The sequence below is a fragment of the Oryctolagus cuniculus genome, chromosome 14 (genome assembly GCF_964237555.1).
Source record: "Oryctolagus cuniculus chromosome 14, mOryCun1.1, whole genome shotgun sequence".
Lineage (NCBI taxonomy): Eukaryota > Metazoa > Chordata > Mammalia > Lagomorpha > Leporidae > Oryctolagus > Oryctolagus cuniculus.
Window position 1 is genome coordinate 7,593,857 of NC_091445.1, and position 21,527 is coordinate 7,615,383.

Below are 21,527 nucleotides of genomic sequence, written 5' to 3' on the forward strand. Positions count from 1 at the left end.
AAAACTCTAAGACAAGGCAGGGGGAAGGTTAATCAAGAAAAGAAGAAAAATTGAGAGATTTAATGAAGTCAGAGTCCAGGTCTTGCAGGGGTAACTGAATAATTCACAATCTAAAAGCTTCCCAGGCTGGCGCCGCGGCTCAACACGCTAATCCTCCACCTGTGGTGCCGGCACACCGGGTTCTAGTCCCGGTTGGGGCACCGGATTCTGTCCCGGTTGCTCCTCTTCCAGGCCAGCTCTCTGCTGTGGCCCGCAAGTGCAGTGGAGGATGGCCCAAGTGCTTGGGCCCTGCACCCCATGGGAGACCAGGAGAAGCACCTGGCTCCTGCCTTCAGATCAGTGTGGTGTGCCGGCTGCAGTGGCCATTGGAGGGTGAACCAACGGCAAAGGAAGACCTTTCACCCTGTCTCTCTCTCACTGTCCACTCTGCCTGTCAAAGAAAAAAAAAAAAAGCTTCCCAGATGTTTGGACCTGAGAGAATTGTAAGGACATACAGGAACGAATCTCTGTATTGTCTTTCCTGAGTTCCAGTAACAGAGTCGGAACCCAGCTAATCTGCTTGAACACTGCGGCTGGTCAAATAAAGGCCAAGGTGCTCCAAGACTGGGGATAACTTCACTGCTCCCGCCCATCTTCTCCTAGCATACGGTGAGCAGATGAACTGAATGCCCTCCGGCAGTCATTTCCTGTTAGATTAGAAAAGAAGGCAGAGTAAGGAATGCCACCACTTGCACAGGCTACAACCTCTAGAGCAGCAATTACTGAAGTGAAAACCTCGGTAAACACTGGGAGGGAGAGATACCCAAGCAAGTTTCAAGGTGGAACTTGGCACAGATCATCTCTTACTGCTAGCTGGACATGACAAACAGCCGTCTTTCCTCACATTCTGCTGCAATCCTATGTGTTACGTCCGCGTCACTGGAGGACCGGGTACAGGATTATCGCTAACAGCGGCCTCTCACATGGCAGGGATGCAACCTCTTTTCCAATAACCCAGGCGAGTGTTCAGTTATTTAATAAAATGGCAAAAAATTTACTTGGACAGTGTCATAAGCAAGATTCTTCCAGCAACATCTTTTTTCTTAAAAAGTTCTAGGCACCATATTAACATATTAAATATTCTTTTTAAATTTTATTTAATGGATATAAATTTCCAAAGTACAGCTTATGGATTACAATGGCTTCCCCACCTCCATAACGTCCCTCCCACCCGCAACCCTCCCCTTTCCCTCTCCCTCCCCCCTTCCATTCACATCAAGATTCATTTTCAATTCTCTTTATATACAGAAGATCAGTTTAGCATATATTAAGTAAAGATTTCAACAATTTGCACCCCCATAGAAACACAAAGTGAAATATACTGTTTGAGTACTAGTTATAGCATTAAATCTCAATGTACAGCACATTAAGGACAGAGATCCTACATGAGGAGTAAGTGCACAGTGACTCCTGTTGTTGACTTAACAAATTGACACTCTTGTTTATGGCCTCAGTAATCACCCTAGGCTCTTGTCATGAGCTGCCAAGGCTATGGAAGCCCCCTGAGTTCACTGACTCTGATCATATTTAGACAAGGCCATGGTCAAAGTGGAAGTTCTCTCCTCCCTTCAGAGAAAGGTACCTCCTTCTTTGATGGCCCCGTTCTTTCCACTGAGATCTCACTTGCAGAGATCTTTCGTTTAGGTTTTTTTTTTTTTTTTTTTTTTTTTTTTTTTTTTTTTTTTTTTGCCAGAGTGTCTTGGCTTTCCATGCCTGAAATACTCTCATGGACTTTTCAGCCAGATCCGCATGCCTTAAGGGCTGATTCTGAGGCCAGAGTGCTGTTTAGGACATCTGCCATTCTTTGGGTCTGCTGTGTATCCTGCTTCCCATGTTGGATCGTTCTCTCCCTTTTTTATTCTATCAGCTAGTATTTGCAGACACTAGTCTTGTTTATGTGCTCCCTTTGGCTCTTAGTCCTATCATTATGATCAATTGTGAACAGAAATTGATCACTGGGACTAGTGAGATGGCATTGGTACATGCCACCTTGATGGGATTGAATTGGAATCCCCTGGTATGTTTCTAAGTCTATTTTAATGTGCTGAAAGGATGCCAGAAATGAGTAGTTCAGAGTCATACATCCTGCCTCATGGTTTGGCTGTGTTCCATTTGCTAAGCCAATTCTCCAAAACCAGTAGCAAGAGAAAAGATGGACAGTTGATGAGTTTTGTGTAAAATCTCGTCAGTTTGCAGTCAGTCCAGGTATGAAATGAAACAGACACAGTTCACATAAACACTTTCTGGTGATGCTACCCTTCTGGGATAAGGTCATCCCATTCACATGGACACACAAATACACACACAAACACATACACACATACACCCCTTCTGAGGTAAGATATCACAGACACACACACAAACACCCCTACCTTCTGGAGTATCATCACACACACACACACACACACACAAATTCTAGCTTCTTAAAGCAGAATGAACCCTCTCTCTACAAAGTCTTCTTGATATGTGAACTGTTCTGTAAAAAAGCTAGGAATAACTACAACTATTAACATCTTTGCAAATAGAAGAGGTAATCATCTCTCTAACATGGTTAAATTATCCTCATTTCAAAGCAAATAAAGTGATGGCAGGAAATTCTAAAATTCCATTCATTACCTCCCATGTTTTTTAAAGGCTGTTTAACTTTCAAGGAATTTTAGCTTACTTTTCTGCAAACTTCACATCTTTATTTTGTTTTTGCATTACAGATTTCATTATTTGAGATGCTGACTCAACACATGCACTTTCTTTCAATACTTTCTTTATATTTATTTATTTATTTATTTGATAGGTAGAGTTATAGACAGTGAGAGAGAGAGAGACAGAGAGAAAGGTCGTCCTTCCGTTGGTTCACCCTCACCCCCAAATAGCCACCATGGCCAGCGCTGCACCGATCCAAAGCCAGGAGCCAGGTTCTCCCATGTGGGTGCACTGGCCCAAGCACTTGGGCCATCCTCCACTGCCCTCCCAGGCCACAGCAGAGAGCTGGACTGGAAGAGGAGCAACCGGGACTAGAACCGGCATCCTCATGGGATGCCGGCACTGCAGGTGGAGGACTAACCAAGTGAGCCATGGCGCCGGCCCCTCTGTCAATAGTTTCATGGCTGCAGTTGGAATGACATCCTCCACAGTCATGAGCTGTAGCAGATGCCCACACAGAGCACGTGATGCAGAACACCTCACAACCTAGCTTCCAAAACAGCGGCAAGGCCAGAAGAACCCAGTTTTAATCTCAAATGTGTATTAATATGTTTCCTGAAGGGGTTTCCACTTTAATTCCTGGATTAGCAGACTTTAATGCACACAATGATGTCTCTTCCTTTCCTACATACTTTCATTTTTACTACAACAAAAGCAAACGGCCAGGTTTAAGGCCCTGTAGTGCAACCAAGTGGTTCATCAACTTATTTGGCTTTAATTTCCCTCTATAAGTGTTAGGGAAGGAATGAAGTATCTGAACAGGCCTTCAATTTTTATACCAGTGTCTTTCGAAGATTATATGAATCAAATAAAATCGCCAACTCAAGTTACACTGCACAGGTATGCCTGCTAACAGTTCAATATTTGGAAGTGCTATTTTACATTCCCAATATTGCCAAATGACCTACTGTTTTCTATAATGAACTTAAACATCAACTGTGTGTTTTCATGTAAAGAAGCTGAGAAGTCACTTGGATATGCTGCAAGATCCCCCATGGACAGAGAAACTGTAGCCAGTACCAAATTCCATACTTTAATACCCTTCCCATCTCATCTAGCACTTATCACTCACTGGGGCCATGGCCATAACTTGCAGTTGGAGGTACACCAACAAAACCACCAAGTTTATTTTCCTTTCTTGCAATTTCACAGGCAGATGATCACTTCTCACTATAAATCTTAGCAACCTCAGTATATGAGTATCTTTCTTTTTCTTTTCTTTTTTTTTTTTTAAGTCAAGAGCTTTCCCCCTTTTCACTTAAAGGAGACACTTTATGCCTTGTCTTTGACATAACCAAATTTCCAGCATCATTATTCTTGTGCTTTAGGGCCATTATAAGGAAAAAGGTGACCTAAACACAAACATGGTGATAACACAATACGGATCTGACTGCTGAAACGCCACTCAGAGACAGATGGGTGGGAGCATCTACAGCATAAATCACTTGCTCACCGTGGAGAAGATTCATAGCCCAGGTAAGATGGATCAGGACAAGACGGCATCATGCTACTCAAAACACTGTGCAATTTAAAATTTATAAATTATTATTCCTGGAGTTTCCCATGTTTCTATGTGCAGATCTTGGTTGACTGTGGGTCAACTGAATTGATGGACAGCAAAACCATGCACAGGGGGGGCACTACAGTAGTGATAGAAATAGTAGCTGAAACCTTCCCAAATCTGACACAAGTGCATAGACATGAACACCCAAGGAAACACACTCAGCAACTAAAAATCTCCCAAAATAGAAAAGCCCTGAGCCAGATGGCTTCACTGCTGAGCTGAACCAAGTATTTAAAGTTGAACTGGTATCAACCCCTCTCCAAATTTTCCAAGAATCTGAAGAGGGGGGAACAGTCCTTAACTCATTCTGTGAGGCCAGCATTACCCTGAAACCAAAACCAGACAAAAATATTGACCAAGAAATGGACACCAGAGGCAAATATCCCTAATGAGCAGTGTTGCAAAAATTGTGAATAAAATTCCAGCCACCCAAACTCAGCAGCACACTGAAAGGATCATAGACCATGAGCCGTTGGGATTTATTCCTGGAATTCAAGGATGTCTCAACACTGATAGAATTAGGGAAATCATTCACACAGTCATCACAGTTGATGGAGAAAAGTCATTTGACAAAAGTCATCATCCTTTTATGATAAAATCACTTAACAAGGTAGGGATAGAAGGAAATAAACTGAACATAGTAGAAGCTGCAAATAAAATAAAAAACACACAACAAACAAACCATGCTCAATGATGAAAGACTGAAATTTCTTCCTCTAAGACTCAGAATAAGGTAAGGATACCTAACTTTTGTCACTTCTGTGCAACATGTTACTGCAAGTTCTAGACATAGAAAGTAGGCAAGAAAAAAATATAAAGGCATCCAAGTTGGAAAGGATACAGTATCTTTATCTGTTTCCAAGTAGTATGGCTACTATATGAACCTTGCTTCCTCATTTTAAACACACACAAACACACACACACAGAGAGAGAGAGAGAGAGAGAGAGAGAGAGACCTACAAGGACTAATAAATGAATTCAGAAAAGTCACAGGATACAATATAATGCAGCTGCATGTCTATGTACTTATAACAAATAATCTGAGGAAGAATTTATGAGAACTTTTGTATTTTCCATAGCATCAAAAATAATAAATATAGAAATCAACTTAACCAAAGAGGTTAAAGTCTTGTATAATGAAAACTTCAAAAATTTAAAAATGAGGTAGGTGATGATATTGCTTGGGACACCCACATCCTATATGAGTGTCTGGATTTAAGTCCCACCTCCTCAGCTGATTCCAGCTTCCTGTCAATACAGACCCTGAGACTCAAGGCACTGGGTCTTGCCACCCACATGAGAAACCTAGGTTAGTTCCCAATTCCGTGCTCCAGCATGGTCCAGCCTCAGCCAATGTGGGCTTCAGGGGAGTGAACTAGCAGAGAGGAGCACTTTCTCTCTGTCTCTCCATCTCCTTCTTACTCTGTCTCCCTGTCTTTGAAAGAAACAAAGGAAGGAAAGAAGAGGGTGAGGGAGAGAGGGACAGACAGACTGAGGGAGGGAGTAAGAATGGGGGAAGGGAGGGATGAAGGGTTACTTGCTCAATATTCCTATTGTAAGCAGTGTATTTTTTATTTTATTTATTTTCTAAAGATTTTTTTATTTACTTATTTGAGAGGTAAAGTTACAGACAGAGAGAGGGAGACAGAGAGAGGTCTTCCATCTGTTGGTTCACTCCCCAGATGGCTCCAATGGCTGGAGCTGGACTGGTCCAAAGCCAGGAGCCAGGTGCTTCTTCCAGGTCTCCCACATGGCTGCATCTTCTACCACTTTCCCAGGCCATAGCAGAGAGCAGCCAGGAAGAGGAACAGCCAGGACTAGAACCAGCACCCATATGGGATGCCAGCACCACAGGCAGAGGGTTAACCTGCTGTGCCACAGCACCAGTCCCAGAAGTAAGCAAGTCCCTAAATAGAGACACCAAAGTTTTACCATTACAATTTTTCTAAGACAAGAGTCTACTGGCTAAGAAACTATCAAAAAATTAATACTTTAAAGAAAAGGTAAGACATTAACTGCTCTGCCATAAAAACAAAAAAAAAGTCATTGCCAAAAGTTTTCTCTTATCTCATAAAAAAGAGCAAAATGGTAGATTTTATGGTTTTTACTCCACACAGTCCTTTCCATTATGGAACTTTTTTGGAAAAATAGGTCCTTTTTAGGATTTTCAGACCAGGAATGGAAATCACACAATTAGTGTGGGGTCCAAGCATAGAAATTATATTAGAGCCTCGGGGGAATTTAAGAAAGGTGGAGGTATAGCTGCCTCGAAGGGAACAAACAGCAGACTGCAGTGACAAGGAGATCCACATCACACCAACAACTCGGGGCACAGCCCTTCCAAGGTTCTGGGCTCCTGGGGGAAACCGCCTCTCTCCTCTGCCCTCTGCCCTGCACCTCTGGGCTCAGCTATGTATGTGCACAGTGGGAGGGGGAAGAAGCCCTGGTTGGAGGAACGCTATTGCTGCACTGCTTCTAGGAGTGATTTTCATCACCCTGGGCAATTAGCAGATCAAAGGGTTACCTGCAGCTCCTCCATCTGACAGTTAAAAACAGCATCGAGTGTTTGGATACTGTTGCACATACTTTTCTTGTCAACTTTGGTAATAAAATGACAGTTTCAGGCTAGCTTCTACATAAACTTACCACTATTTTATTGCAAGTTGATTATTTAAGCTAAAACCCAAATCTTTCTTTTACAGTGCTCATAAATTAGACAGCTATAGAAACAGGACATTAATTCAGTCAGTTCTTAGAGTTTGCCACCATTCAAGTATTTATTACTTTTTAAAAATGTATCCCTTGAAACATGACTCACAAGTCAATGCATCAGTGCATCACGTAGATAAGGATTTATTAAATAACTTAATAGGCCCATCAAAAGAACACATTACATTAACTATAAAAAGATGTGCATACCAGCAGAGTTGCTTCTCACTCATGCATGCATGCATGCATAAATTCAGCAAACAAATATTAACTGAGTGTCTGCTATGCGTAAGACACCATGTTTGGTGTTCCGTTAAGGAACAATATGCTGGATATTCTTCACATCTACCCTGGACACAAGGTCAAAAAGAAATAAGTAAATAAACAAGTGATGAGATAACATTATATCACTACAATTTTTGAAAGGAGCTTTTAAAAAACAAATGATAGTGAATAATGGCAGGGAGGGGTATGTGTATGTGGGAGGGGACAGGCAGAGAGCAAGAGGGAGGGAGGGAGAGTGTTGGAGCACTGGTTATTTTCAGAAGAGGATCAGAGAGAGATGGATGAGGTTTGCATAGTTCAAACTGAGGAATAAGCTAGGAGCACAGAAATGGGAACATATAGAAGACAGCCACGGAAAGATGCAGAAAGAAACAAATGTGCCTGGAAATGAGATAGAGCATAGTGTCAGGAAGAATACTTTAAAGACCCCAAAAAGGACAATATAAAATCAAAAGCTGGGGGGATAAAGATTTGTGCACTGCATTATTATTGAGCAGATATGTACATGATATTAAAATAGCAATAACAGCACAATAAGCAGTATCATTTGCAGGAAATGAAGTTAGTTTGTTCCAAGATCGGTGTGGGGAAAGCATACCTCACAGAACAGTCACAACAATTATATGAAGTACACATGAAGAAGCATTAAGTAAACTCCAGGGCAACAAAGTTAGGGGAAAAAACACATGATCTAGCTGCATATTAATTGGAAAAGGGCTGCCTAATGGAATAACATAAAAGACAAATAGAATAGATCAAAAAATTAAGAATGTAGTTTAAGAAAAATACAGTCTCTATGTGTGCCAGGATTTCAGAGAAACATCTCCCTGGAATTCTCTGTTGAATTCTTGGCAAGCGTGCAGAATAAATATGTAGGCTACTTGGACGGATTCCAAATGAAACAACTAAAATGATGAAAGGAATGGTTTACAAGGGCCGATTAAAGGGGGAAAAATGTACAACTCCGGCATGTCAGAAACTGAAAACATTATGGTTTACAAATATTTGAAACGTGTAAATTTGAGGAAAAAGAATTCATCATGTACAGGGTTACACAATTCTATTTTAGAAAGGGGGAAAAAAAGGAAAAAAAAAAAACAAAAAAAAACCACTTCCGTGGTAGCAATGCTAACTGTTTTCCAGTAGGAACCGTTCAGGCAAGTGATCCACTCAATGGTGGGCGACAATGCAGGGTAGGTGCAGACACAGCAGCCAGGCCCGGGAGCCTAAGCTCCACGTCCCTCTAACTGCACAGAGGCCCATCCGTAGGAGGTAAAGTAGGTCAGTGCACAACTGCGGCAATCTCCTGTCCCCAGCCGCGTGTTAAATTTAGACGGGATCCTTCCGGGGATTTGGGGCTTCTCTCCGCAGTTGTGCTACACTGCACAGATTCCTGGATTTGGAGCGATAAAACCCAGCTCTGAGTGCCAACAACCTTCCCTGCTGTCAGTCCATAGCGGCATCCAGCAGTGAGAACAAGGACAGCCCCACATGTTTGTCGTCAAGTTTAACAGAGTTGTTGCATGCACGTGTTATGTACTTCAAAGCACTGATTCTAGCGAGGTACATTCGTTTTTGGTGCAAGTTTAACATCAAAGGCTATAAGCTAAAGACCACCAAAGGGAACAGTGACCAGAACTGGCTTCCCTGGGCTCCACATCACTGCCTACCTGGAACTTCTCACCACTGGACGCTGTCCTCTCTCTCACCCAACTTCCACGTCTCAAGGTGTAGCGTTAGTTTCTCCTGCTCTTCCACACTGCTTCTAGAACATTCTCCCTGCTTCCCTTCTGAAATGCCTAGTTCAAATTTCCCATTGCGCATCTGCACTCCTCAACACCACCTACATATTATAATTACTACTGAGCTCTGTATCATCCCCTACCCCATTCCTTGAAGAATCTGCCTCCTGGCTCCTTGTCATCCACTCAACACTTCTCAGGCCACAATATTTCTGGGATTTTTGTACCCACAGAGGTGAGTTTTTCCAACATCTGACTTTTCAGTGCCTCCATTTCTCTTCTAATAATCTTGTCCTCTATTGTCCTTTGACCATAACTTCTGTGGCTATCCTCCCAAATTTATAATTCCTTCTGTTATGATTACAGTGTGATCATTCCAGTCCATCTGTGATATTTTTCCTCAGACCACCACACCCTTTTTTTCTTTTTCATCCCCTTTACAACTTCAATCCATACTTTTCGGTCCTACAAGGAATTCTTGTCTATGGATCCCACCACTGATGTTTTTTGAGTGCTAGAAATGGCAAAGGTCTTTGGGAACTACCTTGGTCAAAGACTTAATAAAGAGGAAAAAGGTGTTAATAACTTGGGCAAATAAAGCAAACATGGGTGAAATCGCTGGGGAAAATCCTAAGTATCAGAATCCTTCCAAGAATGGATGACCCCAGAAGTAAGGCCGCCAAACAGAAGCAAGGAGAACTGGAACTTAAAATACAGACCAAGAACAGTGTCCACGAAAGTGGAGGTGAAAATGGCAAAACACAGAAAATTCTGGTAAGAGATGGAAAGTCAGAAATTTAAGAGTTACTGGTAGCTGAAGTAACTCCATGTGACAAGGAAGTCTAATAAAAAGTATTGCCAGTGGGTACCCTAAAAATAGAGGTGGGAACCACTGGTGTTGGGAACTTCCTGGAAGTCTAATGCGGACTGTTAAAAGGGCCCCACGCCCACTTATAAAAGTTTGGTTCAGTGGTCAAATGGAAAAAGCAGCCAAGCTCTGGGACAACTGCAAATGGAAAAAGAAGTGCCAAGTTCTGGAGCCACTGAAGAGGTAGCTGAAGCCATACAGAACCCTAAAAGGCTCCAAAGAGGAACAGAGGTGTCATATGCTGCTGGCACAGAGTGTTAATGTTGAACCCATAAGGGGCTTGCAAGCATTTTTTTAAAAAAGCAAAATTTTTCCTCTCAAGAGGCCCAGAACTAAAAAGCAAGCACGACTATAATGACCCTACACAAGGCAGCTTAGCACAGAGTAAAACATCCATGGTCCAGACCATGTGGTCTCAGGATCAATCTCCACCAACTCCCTGGGCTCCAAGTCACAGGCCTTTGTGGTTCTTTTTTTTTGTTAATTAAGGCTAAGAATTTTTGCCCTACTTGTGCTTCCTAAGGTACAGGGGGGAAATGTTTCTGGAATTTTAACTTGTTTGATTATTTTAGGGAAATCATCAGAGGTCCATTTCCATTGTTAAGCACTGTGTTGATGCACACAGAAAGATTAATGAGGATGTGAGGATGGTCTCAGGTGGTGAAATTTTCATGATCTTGTAAAATATTTAAAGGTAATAAACTATGAGTTTTCAAAACCAACTGACTTTGGTTAAGCAACTGTTCAAGCAACCCATGATTTTGAAGCTGGTCTGGCATGAGATCATTCGGGGATTCTGTTTGGCTAAAATTTCTTAACAGGGTTACACAGAAATAAAATTAAATGAGGAAGAGGAGTGAGGCAAATTAAAAGACCTTCATTAAACTAGTAGAAATAAAAATCTCGCTAACCTCGTGAATCATTTTGTACCTTATTAGGTATCTGAGAATTGCAGAAAAAGTTGTCCCTACACATCATGTTGAACAGCAATGAGCAATGAGGAGAAGCATTAAAATCCTCAAAACTCAAATGAAACTCCAAAATTCATGTCAAAGTCAAATTTAATGGCAAGACTGTAAAGAGAGCATCTTTCCCACATGCTCCTCTCCTCCCTGGGGTCCTCAGTGTTCCTGGTCATGATGCCTCCTGGAAGCTGCATTAACTCTTTCTAACCAAAATAGCATACTCCTTGAATTCCAAACATGCAAAGAGCTGAGACACTTTGTCAACATGAATTTTAAAATTAGAAATCACTGTCTCAAGCGAACAATCTTCCACTTTTACCAGTTACTGGGTTACAGATGAGGTGTGTGACTGACAAAATAAAGTCACTTCACGAAATATCTCTCTGATGTGCAGGATGTGTCACTCACTGCGACACAAGCTTCCTTTCGTGGATGAGGGCAGGCTCTAGGTTTGAGCCCGATTCTTGTTCTAACAAGCTACTGAGTAGCTGCGTGATCAAAGGATGCTATTTAACTTCTCTGCTTCTGCATTCTCTCATTCAGATAATCAGCAGTAAGGGCACCTGCCTCCTAGAGTTTCCACCATAGTGGAATGCATAGAAGGCACTCAATACGCACTAGACTTAGTTCCTGCACTTGAAGAGCTATCAGGATGAAGGTGTCTTGTTAGCACGTATGCTGATAAGGCAGCAGGTTGCAGGTAGAGAGAAAAAGACAGAACAATGCCCTCAACAGGTATTTTTGTAGGTCAAAATTCAAGTCATCCAGAGTGTTAGAACCTTGTATCTAACTAAGGAATGTATCACTTGGAAGGAACTCTTTTTTTTCAGTAGAGGATTCCTGCATAGAGACAGAGACAGAGATAGAGATAGAGATAGAGATAGAGATAGAGATAGAGATAGCTAGAGAGATATTTAAGAGGCAGACAGACAAACATAGATAGATAGAAACTGAGCTCCCACGCATGCCTACAATAACCACAAGGCTGAAGCCAGGCACTAGGAACTCAATTCAAGTCATCTATGTGGGTGGCAAGAACCCAGTTACTTGAACCACCACTGCTACCTTCCAGGATCCGCAGTGACCAGAAGCTGCAGTCTGGAGCCAGAGCCAGCACTCCAAATGAGGCCCTCTGATGGGGGGACACGGATGTCTTCACCACCAAGTCAAAGGCCTGCCCCTAATGGAAGATTCTTAACAAACACAGAAAGCACTTTATATCTGGGCTGCACTTTAACATTATATTTTTAACAGTGCTCTTGCAATAGCAGGGGAAAAAAAATGCTTCCAAAGTAGGCTCATTTAACAACACACTGCAAGAAAGGGTTATGTAAGAAAGTCAGAAACACGGCTCTTCAAGTTCCTCCAACTACTTCTGACCTATTTTTTGTATAAAAGATGTACAGCTGTTTCAAATGTGCAAGCATTTTCCAAAGGAACACTCATCGGGTGTGCAAGGGGCAGCTCTGTGCAGGTGAATGTACAGTGAGTGTTCGCTGAGGATTCTGCTGTTACTGCGGCTACCTGGTGGTGGTGTTGTGCCGCCTGGCACTTGTCTACACTCTTGGCTCTGAAGCACAAAATAGGGAACAAGAAATTGAAATATCAACTTTAAAGGACTGGGAAGGGTAACTTGGTTTTTGTTTGTAGACAGCATTCTACAAAAGCTGGGGCTTAAAATACGGGAAACTATGGAAAGTGAAAATGAAATAAATAGGAAAAATCGTGTGGATAAAGTTCACGTATGATCTGGAAAGAAAAATCTGATGGGTGTCCCAGATGTGAGGATGAACAGAAGACTCTTGCCGACTTGGGGGCAGGGAGAGGTTTGCTCTGCATTACAGGGAGGGTGTTGTCCATTTATTCCAATGACAGCATTCTCCATTGTTTCCACTTGACTGTTCTGGTCTTTTCCCTCTCTGCGTGATGAACCTTTTTACCCTGGCTGACCTCATATAATCTCCAGTTTCAGTAAAATCTAAATGTCATTCTGACCTCAGTACAAGAAGGGGCTTAAAGGATTATTTGGCATGCCCCAAATAAACCACTGTCAAATGCCAAGTGCAAGACTTGAAGAAGGCAGGGTGGTCTAACCTTGTGTATGGATTACCTTCCAATCAAGAACGTCATCACCTAACAAGAGATTCAGACCTGGCCTCCCCATTTAGAGCATAGGATGCCGCAGGAAATCATTTTCAAGAGATCCATCAGTTTGATACATATCTGTTTAAGAAAAGAGAACAAGTAAAGCTCGGGCAATCTTCCTTCTCCATAGTAACAGTCACATTCAAAAGTGCTTTAGTGCTTAAAAAGCTTTCACCTAAATTCTTTTACTTAAATCCGCTCTTCTGTGTCATGCACTATAAACCTGCTGTTGAATAAATCCTACACAGTTACTATCACTGCAATGATGTGTATTGAAAAGCAAAACAGCAGTACAGCTTCTTTTAAAACACAGCCGCATGACTGCAGGATGTTCTCTGCATTGTGAGGTCCACTTCTTTCCTACACAATTCAGTTCTGTGTGTTACAGTGCTGTTACTTCATTACTTCTGGGTGAAAAAAACTGATAAAAATTATGTGATAACACTTTCTCTGGCATGATGAAAAAACAAGGTATCCTTCAGATACCTAACTCTTCAACCACTAAGCAGGTTTGCAAGATTAAATAATTCTGACCACATCTTTTTTCAATAAGGTATACATTGCACAGACTTGGTGCCCTTCACATGTTGAACATCTACAGTGAGCCTTTCTCTAAGATGCAGGCCCAATACTGGTACCAATTATTGTACTACTCTCCCCCAGAGTAATGGATTTGGGCCTTTAAACCTTCTCTCATCATCCTTCCTCCCTCCCTCCCTCCCTCCCTCTCTCTTTCTCTCTCTAAATGAATCCACCTAAACTCTAAGGCATCACTTATCCACGTAGTTGCTAGACTCCTCTTGGTGTAAGAGTGTGCATGATTCACATGCCTTTCATTTTCTCAATGCAGTTTACAGAGAGCCCAGGAACTGGAAAGCCAAGAGAAAGAGACTTTTCTACAACGCACTCCCTGAGGCCTCAATGTGGCATCTATTTTAGGTGGTCAGCAGTTTTCTGACTCCTTCTTTGGGGCTCTCAGCTTGTGCTGTGTGGATGAAGATGCAAGTTGCCGCTCCACAGGGGGTGGACATAAACCGCTGCCCAGGTCAGAGTGTCAGGCAGGACACACATGGACCAAATCAAGGTGTGAAGCCCTGAGTGTCTTCATACCTCAGATCCCGTTTTGTTCTCAATTTTTAAACCTCAGGATTGGGTAGACGAGGCTTTACATTATCACCCTTCTTTATGTTCCTCTTCACAAGAAGATACATTCCAATTTCTCCAGGTTTCGTTGATTTGTGACCTTGTAGGAATGAGGAGTGGATACCTCATCAATTGTACAATTGACAGACATCTGGCAAGGAAAGGGAGCTATGGGATGGAGGGAGGCTTTTTATTCTCGGACAAATCTGACACACAAAGGATACCACTGGAAGCAATCTGAGAGGCTTGAAGACAGCAAGTGCAGAAAAAAAGGAGAACTCATAACAAATCCGTAACAGTCGTAAGGGCTGTACCAGCAGATGCTGGAACTAATTTTCGAAGAAAAGTTATCGGTTAAAGGTCAATTAAAAACAAAATAAATGCCCTCAAGTCACTGACAGTTATGGCTTCACAACAGGTGCCTATTAAGGGATTCATGGCTGGCTGCAACGGGTAGTGACAAAGCCATATTTATCATGTCCTGTAGTCTCTGGGGCTGCGTGACTTATGTTCTGCAGGAACTTGTCACCTCTGGGAAACACACCCTTGACCGTCAGCAGAGAAAAGGACAAATTTAAAACAAAAGCTTTCTTCTTTGTCCAGTGTGGTAGATGTGTGCAAGGATGAAGTTGAATGCACATATCCATGTGAATCAAGGCCACAAATTTCTATAATCAAAGCCTATGGTGAAAATGGAGGGTACGCCTGCAAAGGGTGTGGGAAGTTCAACAGTAATTGCTTTAGTTGCTTGCAGCTTGTATTTCCTTGGTAAATGACACAGGAGACTCTTGTTAACTAATGGTTCAACCTCAGTGTGCCAGTGGTTGGCACACTTGGAGATGGAACTGTTAAAATCCCATGGTACAAGCAGTAGTTTCTCCCTCTCTTCCTCATGGTACGGAAATCTGGTAACATCGGCATCATAGAGGGTACAAAGTCATTTTGCGTGGACTTGTAGATTAGCATTCACTGTTTACTTCTTTTATTTTTTTACCTCTTTCCTTTATAAGATCTCCATTGATTATCCTGACACCTGCTGGCGAGGAGACAGTCAATGCCAGTCTCCTTTTCCCTTCTAGGATGCTCTCAAAAGCAAAGACCCTTTCAAGGTATGCTCCATGACAATTAAGCAGTAATTCATTCAGTTCAAGTATTGATAATACTTAACCCCTAGCATTATTATGTAGGAAAGCATGAGAAGCCTTGCAATCATTATTCCATTTCACATGGACAGCCATTTGACTCTTTGTAAATGTGGTTTTATTTACCAAAAAGACATCATAATCATTACATGGGCTTTGATAAAAGAAAAAAAAAATGCTACATATCTTCCCGAAACAAGAGGAACAGCTTGGCTTTAGTTTTCTGCTTTTTTCCCAAAAAACAATGTCTATTTTCAAGCTACTTAGCAAGTAAGTGGGGGAAAAAGTTGATTAGTTACAACAGAAGCCACACAACTAATTACACAGTCCCCAAATTTGCAGTTTTTCAGTCAGCATCCACACATTCTGATTTACTTCTGGCTTAAACTGAGTTCTGAATCTTGTGTTGCTTTTCTTTTCTTTTTTCTTGGCAGGCGTACAAGGAGCCTACTACATCGTAAGTCATACTCGAAGCTACTGCACCTGCATGTGGATGATGCCGTAAACAACGGATAGCAGGATCACTTTCTTAGGCTTCGGGAAACTGTCAGAAGAGGCAGTTTTTTCTAACACTGCACACAAACTATAACATACATGTCCATCCCCATCATGTAAAACTTCAACAGATCAAAAAAAATGTAAGAAAAAAAAATTACCCAATTAATAACTTTATCTTGATCAACAACAATGAAATTCACTTTGGACTGCCTGCTTGGACTCTGAAAACCATCACACTTGGACTTTGCCGTGGAGTTGGGTAACCATGGTATTTTGTTTTAGTCAAGTATATCCTATTGCTTTATACTGCTATACATTCTGCAGAAAGGAAAAATTAAACGTGCTGCAAGAGAAAAACTCTATTAGAATATCCACTTCAAGCATCCTGGAATCTGAATACTTGTTTCCTATGAACACTGACCTTGAGACACCAGAGGAAAATACAACAGAGTTTTTAATGAGAGGGGAGTGCAGAGGTTGATTGTCTGCTCGGCTTCAGAGCTGTCTGCAGCAGCTAGACTGAAGGAAGAGCAGGCCACTCGACTTGTTTCACCATTATCACTTCATATGAAGGTGCTCTCAAAGCCATCCATGTTCAGAACAAAGTACATCCCAACTCTCACACAGTATTCCAGGAATAAACTTTTAACACCCCAGGGACACCTGCCTTGAACCATGGCAGTGCCTGGCATGGCCCAAGTGCAAAACTGTCACAGCAGGGTGCTACATGGCACTCTATTATGATTGCTAAGTCAGTCTTTCCAGACACTATGTTTTAAAAATGCTTCACTTTGAATCTGAAGATCGCACTTAATTTTAAGGTATTAGTTAATGGATATTTAAACTGGATAATGTGTGAGAATAATAAAAACACAGAAACCCGTTATGTCTGCACAAACATTGTGATACCAATCATAGAAGCACAGTGTCATCATCCGAGTGAGGCTGTTCAGGTATCCATTTAGTCTCCGGCTGGATGCACGATAAATCGCCATTGGTGGATTCAAGAAATGCGAATGTCAGGGATGCATAGCCTTGGTTCGCATCCAGAAATTTTTTAGTGCCATTTGCTTAAGGACTTCAGGCACAAACTACAGGCTCCAGGGCAGATTGCATAAGATGTCACGTGCCGGCTGCAACTGCATGCATGTTATTGAATTTTCCGGAGCAACCCATAACGATGAATAATTTAGGAGTTAATAAAATATTCAGTCTGACTGATCCATTGGTTTAATTTTAAAATAAAGGCGACTGATGAAAGAAGTTACACGGCAAATCGCAAGCATCAATGCGCTTAAATGGCAAGCCGCACTCAGGGGAAACACAGACTCCCAACAGGCTTTAGACGGGGTTTGGGGTGGGGCGTTAAGGAAAATGTTCTGTGCCAACGCTGGCTGCAGCAAGTTTGCCTGAAGTTTAATTGTTAGGTGCACGCTGCCTTCCACAGAACCGAGGGAGAAAAACAGGGCGGAGATATGAGTTTTCACACCACTCCTTTCCTGCAGCTCTCGGCTCCCTCTCCATTCGGGAGAGGCCTCCCGGGGCGCACTGGGTGCTCGGCCGCCCTGCCAGGTCCGCGGGGACCCCAGTTGAAAGGCCAGACCCCACCTCTGGAGTGGGCCAGTCCGGCGCTGCGGGCAGCCAGGCGCTCGGCGTGCGTTTCCCGCGGACAGCGGTCTCGGGGCTGCACCCTGCGGGGCCTCGGCTGCGCGCCCCGGGGCGCTCCAGAGCCTTGACCTCGTGACGCGGGCGCGGCCCCATGCACAGGGCGCACCTTCGCAGCTTCCAGCCTCCGCCCCCCCCCCCGCGCGTGCCCCCGCGTCTGCACCGCACCTCGGCCTGTGGCCGGCGAGGGAGGGCAGCAGCGGGAGCGCGGCGCGGGTGCGTGGGAGCTCCCGGTGAGTGTGCTTGTGCGTTCACGCTGGGCGGCGGGGAAGGGAGGAGGAGATGCCGGTGCCTGCGGTTCTTCGCCGGGGAGGATCAAAGTGCGGAAGGAATCCAGTGGGGAAATCAGAGCAGGGAAAAACCGGCGCAGGGAGTAGGCCACGAGACTCTACCGTTCCTAGGGGCGGCCTGGGCCTGCGCAGCCGGCACACGTGGGGGTCGCAGCGAGGCGCACACCTGCACTCGCCCGCGAGGGTCGGGACCCGGGCGGGGAGAAGGCCCTGGGCGAGGTGCAGCCAAGCCTCCTGGCCAGCAGGGCCGCCAGGGCCACCTGCCCAGCCACACCGGTGTCTGGGGCAAGCAGGCGCCCCAGACGCCCTGGTTCTCCTCAGGGACCCGCAGATGGGCGCGCGGATAGAGGGTGCACACTATCCACCCATCCACGCAGTGTGTGGTCTTGAGGTGATGCCCAGCCCTTGCCTGTCGACAGCGCCACCCAAGCCCCTGCGCCCTCGGCCCTCTCTCAACCCCTTACCCAGCCCAGGCCGGTGGCGAGATCGGGTCGGACCGGGCTCATCTGGACCCAGCGGCCACGCCTGGCAGACCTGAAAGTCGCCTGGGCAACTAGGCACATTTTTTGAAGAGGCTTCCCCACCTCACCACACAGCCGCCGATCATGGAGAGCGCTGCCCGCGCGGCTCCCACAACTTTTCCGCGCCTGGCCTCGCGTGGTGCCGTGGGGAGCGCGCAGCCAGCTCCAAGGCTCCCTGGGGTCCCCCGGGCTGGTGCGTGGCCAGCAGATGCTGTGCTCGCGGGCTGGGAGGGACCTGCGAGACGTCTCCACTTCTCCCACAGCGTAGGGCTCATCCCCGCAGCCCTGCGCCAGGCGCCGCAGCCGGGGGCGGCCGGCCCTGCAGCTCTCCAGCCTCATCCCGCACCGAGTACGGCACCAAGTAAGGCACTCCTGGCCGCCGCCACCAGTGCCTGGTCAGGCTTGGAGCCGAGATCCCGGGAGCATCGCTGGTTCTCTGGCGCCGTCCCCTTCCGGATCCCTGGATTTCATGCGGGTGCCTCAACCCCTGGTCCCCCAGGTCAGCCCCGCGCACTCCGCGCGCACTTTGCGAGCACTTTCTCGGGGCATCCCGGGCGCGCCGCTTCCTCCGCGCCGCCCGCGGCGCTCGCAACCCACCCCCGCGCGTGTGTCTCGGGGTCTCCCCTGCCGCCCAGGCCCCGCGCCTCACCTCTGCCGAGCTGGGGGACGCCGAGGCTGAGGCCAACCAGGAGCCAGGCGGCTACGGAGCGCTTCATGGTCGCGTCTCCGGCCGTGACCCCGGCTGGTCAGGGGTCGTCGCGAAGGGCAGGGCGGCCGAGGCGGCACCGCAGGGCAGGCAGCGGACCCGCCCCTGCTGGCGAATTCAGCACGACGGACGGCTTCTTCCCGCAGCGCTTTCTTGAACCAGTTCTTGGAGAGGGAGGCGCGCGCGAGCGGTGGTCTCAGGCAACGGGCGGGCGTCCTCGCGTTCGCCGGTCTCGGGCGCGCGGAGGCAGGCAGCCGGCGGAGCCGCTGGCGGGCGGGCGCAGCCTGCGTTGCGGGTGGGTCCCGGCCGAGGCGGGCGGGGCGCGGGCTCCAGGAACCCCCCGGGCGCGGGCTGGCGCTGCTCTCGCCGCCGCCACTGCGGGGCTTCTGACTTGGAGAACAATGAAGCGTGAGACCGAGGGGAGCGAGCGGCTGCCGGGAGCGCACTGTGTACAAACAGAGGCGGCGTGCGTGTGAGCCCGGCCGCCGCTGCTCCTCCCCGCGCTCCGCGCCTCGCCCCCTCCCTCTCCCCCTCCCCCGCCCTCCCAGCTCATTCCCTGGCTCCCGCCCTCCCTGATGCTGGCAGAGAAAGGGGACCGCCGCAGCCACACCCTGGCACCTGCTGCCCCCTCTGACTTCCCTGCATTGCCGGGGTTCGAGGGGCGACCTTGCCGCCTTTCAGTCCCCAGCCGTGGACTCTACAATGACCCGCGTGGAGGGACTCCCCTGAACTTCCTTTCTCAACATGGCCAGGAAAAGTTGGGAGATTTTTTTTTTTTTTTTTTTTTGGAAAGTGTCTCTTGGGGCACAGAGAGAGCGAACCCCCAGCACAATGAACTGTGCGGGGTTTTCTCGGGAAACGCAGCTGCGCCCGCAGCCAGACTGTCCTGAGGCCCCGCCAGGCTGCCCAGCTGCGTCCGCGCTCAGGCTGGCTCCTGGAGCCCGGGGGAGGGCGGCGGGCGGCGGGCGGCGGGCGCTGCTGTGCACACGGCCAGGGCAGAGGCCAGAGGCCGGTCACCGCGCGCTGTTTCAGACGGGAAGGCGTGGAAGCAGGAGGCAAGGACAGGTGCTTGAAGCATCCCTGAGCTGATTCGCCTTTCACTGCTGCCCACCAAACCCGATGCAAATGGACCCGTCTTTGCCAAGCCAGCGACTGAACCAGGCTTAGAGCCTGCGGCTTGTGCTTTCGCCTGTGTTTTTCCGTTTGCGTGACTGCTTGCGGGGCACGGATCCAGTGCCGACCCTTGAGGTACTGCCAGGATGAAACACTGCTCTTGTACATTTTCTTCCCCCTAGGTATGAGAGAGAGAGGGAGGGAGGGAAGGGGAGAGGGAGAGAGAGGGAGAGAGAAGGAGAGAGAGAGAGAGAGGGAGGGAGAGGGAGAGAAATTGAAGGGCGCCTCTGGAAGAGGAGAAGTGGAAAGGAGACATCCGCAAGAAAATTACAGGTGAATCAGAGCTCTAACTTCCTCTCCGTCTGCCTCCTTGAATTCTTGAACTTGGATTGCTGCCTGCCTTTTGGAGTTTAGACTGAGATCAAGGGAGCAAGGCTGAGCGAGAAATCTAAAGACCAAGAAGGAGGTGAGCTGTGGTATTCACTGCAAACAAAGAAACAGCCACAATAGAAAAACCCTTTGAGTAGGGTTCCTTCAAATCTCCTGTAGGGTGGGCGGGTAAAAACACGCTTTAAAAAGTCCCTTTGCCAAGGGAAAGCCGAGTCATTTCTTCACCATTTTTCTGCTTAAAGCCACAGATGTTAGCGTACCAGATCCAGAGTTGTAGCAAAGTATTTCAAACAGTGTCCAACTTCCTGCTACATCAGCAATACTACATTTTCAAAGCGTGCTTTCGGCCACTCTGTGGCGTGTTCATCAGAAAGTATTCCTTTAATTTTTGAAACAAGATGTGCAATGTTAGTTTTCTAATCTTGTTCCTGGAGAATAATGCTAAATCTCCAAAATATAAAATTAGAAACCAGTCTCTCTCTCATGAGAGATCTAAGGAAAAAGAGCATGCTAACAATTTTGCTCAATTTCACATTTTATTCCCTGTTTATTTCTACTTTTCTGATAAAGACATGAATCTTAATAAGCATGTTAGGAAGTTAAGCGATACTTGGCAATGGTGTACATTACTAAACATTTCTCTTCCTTTTTTTTTTTTTTTTTTTGTAATTTCAAGAAAGGTTAAAAAAAAAAAAAAAAACCTCCATGGGGCACAAAACTGTGTTAAGTGCATATTCTCTGCCCAAATGCCTGGAGCAATGGCAGTCAATGTCTTTATTACTTAGTAGACAACTTATGAACAATGTTGCCAGTTCAATACCTCTACTTTCTCAAGTTTCGTTTTCAATAAAATTGATAAGTAGTTATATGTATGTATGTATGAGAGAGAGAGAGAGAGAGCGAGGCCCTTAGCAACACTGGCAGAGTTATTTCCTTTCTCCCTCTCTTAATGATGATGATCATCTATCAGCCTTTCATCTGGAAGAATGCAGTCCCTTTTTCTAATTTGCATTTATAGGGTTCATTTTACTCCCACTGAACT

The 21,527-nt window shown here is 45.7% G+C and overlaps 1 protein-coding gene across 2 annotated transcripts in view; it reads right to left on the reverse strand.

The window, feature by feature from the left end:
- Window positions 1-19,174, reverse strand: part of EDIL3 (EGF like repeats and discoidin domains 3) — a 491,890-nt gene extending 472,716 nt beyond the window's left edge. Inside the window, exon 1 of one of the 2 annotated variants that reach the window (XM_008261919.4) lies at window positions 18,926-19,174. In XM_008261919.4, coding sequence (XP_008260141.2) covers window positions 18,926-18,992 — 67 coding nt within the window. In that variant the 5' untranslated portion in view covers window positions 18,993-19,174. The remainder of the gene's footprint in view (window positions 1-18,925) is intronic. The other variant, XM_051854033.2, reaches the window with a different exon arrangement.
- Window positions 19,175-21,527: the final 2,353 nt, after the last annotated feature.